The following is a 6,850-nucleotide window of genomic DNA, read 5'->3' on the forward strand; positions in this document are numbered from 1 at the left end:
TTTTGACAATGTTACTTCAAGGTAGACAATAAAATAAACAAACTCAAACATCAATTCCCAATAACCAAATGAATATTAAAAAACAAAAAATAACTCAATTGATAACCGTATATAATGAGAACCAAAAGAAAATCTATAAAAATATCTGTGTAGTTATGTATTAAAAAATTTGTGTGTTTTATATAAAGATTGTGCCGATAATACGTCAAATACCAAAATTAGCGCTCCTTAAAAATAGAAACACCTAAATAGATGTTTTGACTTTAAAAAGTTATTTGACTAGAATAGACTTAAAAAATAAGAAAAATTATTTACCCAAAATAGTAAAATTTTAATTTGGATAGAAACTAATACTTGACGGATGTCTATCAATTATACAAGTCGATAGAAGTCTATGCTATTTCTATGAATTAAATAGGAATTAAAATTTTTATTTTAACCATATCTATAATTTACAGCCATATATAGAGTTTTATTATTATTATTTTTTCTTGTAGAGAATATATAGAGATGTTATTTATCATGGATTGTGGAAATCCGATTTAATGTTGATGGATCACAGAAATTGCATAGTATAATAACATTTCTCATAAGTGAATTGGAAGTTGAGGTATGTAATTACCCTATTGGATTTCATGTTTTGTAATTATATGAAGCCTATTTGTCTTTTCTGGGAAATTTACGCATTTAGTTTACTTTTGTAATAGTATATAATATTAAAAGAAAAGGGAAAAAAAAAACTTAATTTAAATATCATATTGTATTTTTTTTTTTCAATTTTTTAAAAAGAAAATTTGTCAGTTGGCTTTTTATTTGAGAACTTAAAAATTAAAATAAATATAATAATAAAAATCAAGCTACAAGGAAATAGTGGCTTTCTTATTGATGACCTCTTGAAGTTGGAGTTAGTTTTTGAACTTTTAACTTAATCAATGAATCCTCTAAAGTTATGAAAGTATTGCAATCTTTTATTTTCTTAAATCAAATGATAATCATGTCAAAGGAAAAATTAGTTAATATTACAAATTAGAAGTTTCAAGAAATAATTGCAAACAAATTCATGAGTTCAAAGTTAAGTTTTTTTTGTTTTTTAAAATATTTAATGGCTATCAAATATTCTATTTTTTTAAATAAAAAAATATCGCTGAGGAGATAACATATTTAGAGATCTCTAGGAAAGAAAATGAGTGAGATTAAAGGAAAAATATATCCAAAATATGATCAATAAGAACAAAAAAAAGAATAAAAAAAATCATTAATATAGTAAAAATTAGAGAAAACAGATAGGCCCAGGGGAGGACAAAAAATTGAAATAGATTGAAAATATTTCCTACTGTTGTTTGTATTAATGAGGAAAATAGTAAACCATTTACAATTTCCACAAAGATCTGTGACCAAAATAAAACCTTTTTTTTTTCCATACAAATTTGTTACCCAAAAAAGGGTAGAAAAGAAATATAACAAAAATAAATTTGACAGAATAATAATAAATCTCCCTATCTACAGACCTAAGAATCAAGCCCCCAACAGATATAGTGCATGCGACCCCATGGAAGAAAGTTACCTCGTCCATTGAGATTCAGCCACGTGTGTAAAAAATCAACTCTCCTTGTGCAGAGGAGACGAATCGAACGATTGAGATATTTTGTTACTTTTCATCCTTAGGAATCCGTACAATTTTTTGAACTCTTTTCCGGTCTGAGTGTTTTCGTTGCAAAATACGCCGCCCGATTCGACGGATTCGGCGACGGACTTCCTCGACCCGCAGTCACTCAGCCGCCGTCCGATGTTGGCGACTCTCCGCCGGTCGCCGTCGGTCTGCAACGCCGAGATGACCGATTTAATCGCTCGACTAGGCGAGTTTCGGTTCGCGATCATCAGTTCGCCGATCTCGGCCGGGCTCAAACTGGCGCCGTTTTGGAATATTTCTTCAACCTGAGGGAACAATTTGTGATCCTTGACGCCTAGATAGTTGATTGCGAGATTCTTGAAAGCGGAGAAATCACAGAGTGGAAAATGGATGTGAACGTCGATACGGCCCGGTCGGAGAATCGCCGGTTCGACCTGTTCTTTGCAATTGACGGTGAAAACCATTACTCTCTCTTCCGCACAGCACGATGTTAATATTCCGTCCATGAAGTTAAGTAGCGCCGATAGACTCAACGCCGACGATTTCTCGATGAGAAACCGGTCGAGATCCTCGACGACGATTATTGACTTGCTTGTGGTCTGTAGAAGAAGAGACTTGAGATCAGAGTCATCGGAGACTTTGAAGAGGTCGATATCGTATACATCATAAGAGAGAAAATTCGCCATGGCCGCAACGAAGCTGGATTTTCCAGTTCCGGAAGGGCCGTATAGAAGGTAACTCCGTTTCCAAACTCTGCCTAATCTGTGATAATATTGTTTAGATTTGAGAAACGATTCGAGATCGGATTTGACCCTTTCTTTGAGATCTGTTTCCATAGCAATCGAATCGAAAGTGGACGGATGTTTGAATTGAATCGATTTCCATCTTGTATCTGACTGATTATTAGGTTTTGAATTCATAAAAAGCTTCAAATCCCCTTTCCTCTGCTCAATCTCATCAGCGGTTAGGGTATGAATGTGCTGAAGATAAGGGCGGAGGATTCGGCGCTTATCAGCCTTTCTAATCTTCAACACAAAATTTCTGGAACCGTTTTGTTCATTCGTCCAAAACACTTTCGCCCCCAGAAAATTGTCCTGAACCGTCTGATTGGAGTCTAGCCGGAGAATGATGTCATTAGGCTTGTTTCCGGTGATGAGATTGGTGAAATCGGAATCCTCGAGAGAGGATAAAGAAGTAAGATAAGCAGAGACTTTCCGGTAAAGGTGATTCTGTTGGGAGGTTTCATTGAATTCCGGGATTCTGAAAGATTGGTAAACATGGAAACAATCTTCTAGATTTCCCCACCATTTTTTGACAAGGAAAATCAATCCCGTCCTGAACAAAAGGTTCCGCAACAACCAACAGAAACAAATTCCGATGAAGATTACAGAAAACAACCTGAAAAACAACTCCATAGAGAGCAAAAACAAGAAGACAAAATCCCAAACCCTACAAGATTAAAGACAGAGGAGAAGAAATAACTTAATGGGTTCTCCTCTTTCCCTATAAACAAACAACATATTTAGAACAAAACCCAACAAAGGGTTGAAGGGCCAGGTTTAATGGAGGCCAAAACCCATATTTGAGAGAGACACAGAGAAAGGGTCAAGTAGGAGGAGATATATACATACATACATATATATATATAGATTTGAAAAGAATTGGAGAAAGAAAAAGGCATGAAGAAGAAGAAATTTGTGGGTTTTTGTGTAGTGTAGTTTATGTCGTTTAATTTGGTTTGGCAGATACTTTCCAGCCAAGTTTGATTCACCAGAACGACCTTTTTTGCTGCTTTGCTTTGGGTATTTCGCCTCTCAATTTCTCAATTCCGACTTTTCCATTCTCTTGTTTATATGCTTCTATTTTATGACATCCCCCAAATCAGTTCCTAATTCCTCTATTAATTTTATTTTAGGAATATGATTCCCTAGTTTTCCTTTTTACAATTTTATTTATCCCTCAACTTTTAAATCTTTCTAACTTTGTACTACTACTTAAATATTTATTTTTTTATTTTTAATTTTCTTTGGATGGATTGTATCTCGTTTGAGTTACAAATTTGGTTTATGAACTTATACATTTAGTTAAAAAAAAAAAAAGAGCCTCCTCTGATTGAGGTTTTGGTGGAGGACACTTGACATTACGTCTAATTTTTCGTCCGAGATGATTTCTAATTGTACTTTGTATATGCTAGGTGGTCCAATTTGTTGTTTCTCTTATTCATTAATGAAGAGGTTTTGATTAGCTTTAAAAAAAATTTTAAAAAAAATGTATAGCATCTTAAATTCTAGACCATACTAAATAGATTCTTGAACTTTTACTTCTATGTCTAGTTTTAACTTTGAGATTTAAAAGTGTCTTATAAAATATTTTCAAACAATCATTTTTTTGGTTAATAGGTCTCTTTCATATTCAATATTTAAAATGAAAATTACCGAACCTATCAAAATTGACTTTTGTGTTGATAGACTTGTACATTTTAAAAGATATTAAATGTGACATGAAATTATAAGACACACAATTGAGCATTTAGTGACTTAATTGACACTATCAAGCTTATCTTACTAGACGCAAAATTGAAAGTTTAAAAACTTAATAAACAACCTTTAAAAGTCAAAAGAAAATTTGTAATTTAACCTTTCTTTGCTACGTTAAATATCTAGGCTGGTTTTATTGTGGGGAAAGTAATAGTAGATGTAGAATTAATATTTTTATGCAAAATTTCGGGGACTATAACATTTTTTTTGAAAATTTAGATCTAAAATAAGAATAAAATAGCCTACTAAAATAAGATTTGAATTTTAAAGTAATTTTATTATTTCCCAAGTTGGTGGTGGAGATGCAACTCACAAACTTTCAAACTGATATTTTTAGTGGCTTTATATATATTTTTTGTTCCTTTTAATATTTATTATGGATGGTTTCAACTCTTTTTATTTTATTTTATTTTTTTTTTTTTTTGTGCTATATGTCAATTGTATGTGTTCAAGTTGAAATAGATAGGTTCATATGATATTGATGTTTCTGAGTTTAAATTTCAATAAATTCCTTTGTACACGAATCTTTATTTTTAAGTTCAAGAAATTAAAGGATGGTGTTTTGGTGTGCAATTAAAGATAAAAAGTAATTATTATTGTTCACTGAAAATTATATTGTAAATGTAATGAATAATTTGCTGACATCCTTAAATAAAAAATTTTAAAAACTTTTTTAAGTATTATTTTAAAATGTTAATTGCCAATTTAGTCCCTAGTTTTAAATTTTGTTCACCATGATGGAGACTTGCTCCAATTCAACTTCAAGAGTTTTTTGTTTTTTTTTTTTTTTAAATGGTTATTATTGTTTAATTAAAGGTCACAAATCATTTCTAAAATACAAATTATTAGCCCAAAAACTCATATTTTTGAGACTCAACTCAAAACTTTGGTAAAGTCAACTAACATTTTTAATTGAATTAAAGATGTAACTCGTTGCCATATCAAAGAAAAGGTTATTATTGAATACGCTAATCGTTTGTAATAAAAAAACGATTTATAACACTTGACTAGGTATATCAACTTACAACTTTTTAAGTCGTAGGGCCAAATTGTAATTAAGTCCACACATAGAACCAAAATGGTATATTAAAAAATAAAATAAAAATAAAAAAGGAAGAAGAAGAAGAATAAGAAGAAGTTTAATTAGATGGTTGTTGTTTAGGAGCATGGCTTAATGATGAGTCTCTTTATTTGGTATAAGCAAAATTTGGCTATGACATGGTATGATTACTAGGGACCATAACGAAAACTCTATAAACAAATGGATTGGAAGCAACTTTTTATTAATATTCAATTATGGTGGGTAACAAATCACTCATTCTAAAATTAGAATAATTTTTTTAAAAAAAATTAATTGGAACTAATTGTTTTTTACTTTTATAAGTTTTTTTTTTTAAAAAAAAATTAGACAATAATTTTTATTTTGTAGAATGGTCTATATGGTTAATGAAAGTAAATAAATATGAAAAGATATGTATATATATGCATGATACTACTCAATACCGAGAGCACGTCATAGTGGTTAGGGGTTATTTACCTAGATATTCATACTAATATACCATAGCTTCAACAACATTGAAATAGTTTAGTGGTTGAATGATCTCTATTCATTCTTTTGAGATGTCAGCGGTCTAAATTTTCATCTCTTGTTTATTGTAAAGAAAAAAGAGAGGAAAAAAAAATATCTAGTGCAAACAATGAGAAAATATTTGTTGAGATTATAGAATAACTCGTTGGATTCTTTGATGAAATTCAATCTCTTTAATTTGTCAGTTGTGGTGCATGAAAAATTTAGAATAATGTTTATCTTTATCAATGATTATGATTGATGTGAATAAACTTTATATCTTAAAGACTTGAGAAAATCTCAATTTAACAACACAAAATTGCCATGTATTATGTCATGTGGTGTTTCTTATTTGGACTTAAGGCTTCAAAATCCACCAAATATTTCTTTTTCCCTCGAAGAATTTCAATATATATATATATATATATAGGTGTTTCTTTATCTTGAACTAGAATTTCAATATAATCACAATTCCAACAATTGAGATAAAAAGTTATATATGGTAAAGAAAAATCTTTATTTTTAAACGAGTATAATTACCTCTCATATATTTAAAAAAGTTACCTGACACTAAAATATTATAGACTCACTAAAATGACTCGAGATTTTTTTTTCTAAAAAAAAACAAAAAAAAAAAAGAAAAGAAAAATTGCCCATTGTTTTGGTATAGAAAATGTCCTAATCGAATAAGGATTTTTCAACAAAAAAAAAAAAATGAATTTGATTAACACAACAATAAAAAAGATAATTTATCATCAACTCAAACACAACTTAATTTGTTATAAGAAATTCTGGACCAATCACAAGCTGTCACATCATTTACTAAATTAAATGATGAAATTCTAAATCAATAAATTTGAACCAATAAGGAGCTAACACGTGTCTCGAATTGAAGTTGAAGACAAATTTCAATAACGTCACGTGATGTCATCATGATCGTTGAATCAAGATTGATTTAGTCCAATCTGATATAATTGTTTGGGTAAAAGTACCGTTGAACCCAAAATCCCAAAATCGAGCTTAATGAGGCCTAAATACCAAACTAGACCCAGATTCAAATAACTAGGTCTAAGGGTTAGGTCCAAATCCCTGGGCCCACCAAATCCACGGGGCAAC

At 30.5% G+C, this 6,850-nt stretch overlaps 1 protein-coding gene across 1 annotated transcript; it reads right to left on the reverse strand.

Annotated features, from left to right (window-relative positions):
• Positions 1-1,313: 1,313 nt before the first annotated feature.
• LOC120089871 (P-loop containing nucleoside triphosphate hydrolases superfamily protein) lies at positions 1,314-6,443 on the reverse strand. Its single transcript, XM_039047297.2, has one exon. It carries the CDS (start codon positions 3,043-3,045, stop codon positions 1,600-1,602), a length of 1,446 nt encoding a protein of 481 aa, XP_038903225.1. The 5' UTR covers positions 3,046-6,443; the 3' UTR covers positions 1,314-1,599.
• Between the last annotated feature and the right edge of the window lie 407 nt (positions 6,444-6,850).

Source organism: Benincasa hispida, chromosome 1 (assembly GCF_027475165.1).
Source record: "Benincasa hispida cultivar pf3 chromosome 1, pf3_genome.v1.1, whole genome shotgun sequence".
NCBI classification, from domain to species: domain Eukaryota; kingdom Viridiplantae; phylum Streptophyta; class Magnoliopsida; order Cucurbitales; family Cucurbitaceae; genus Benincasa; species Benincasa hispida.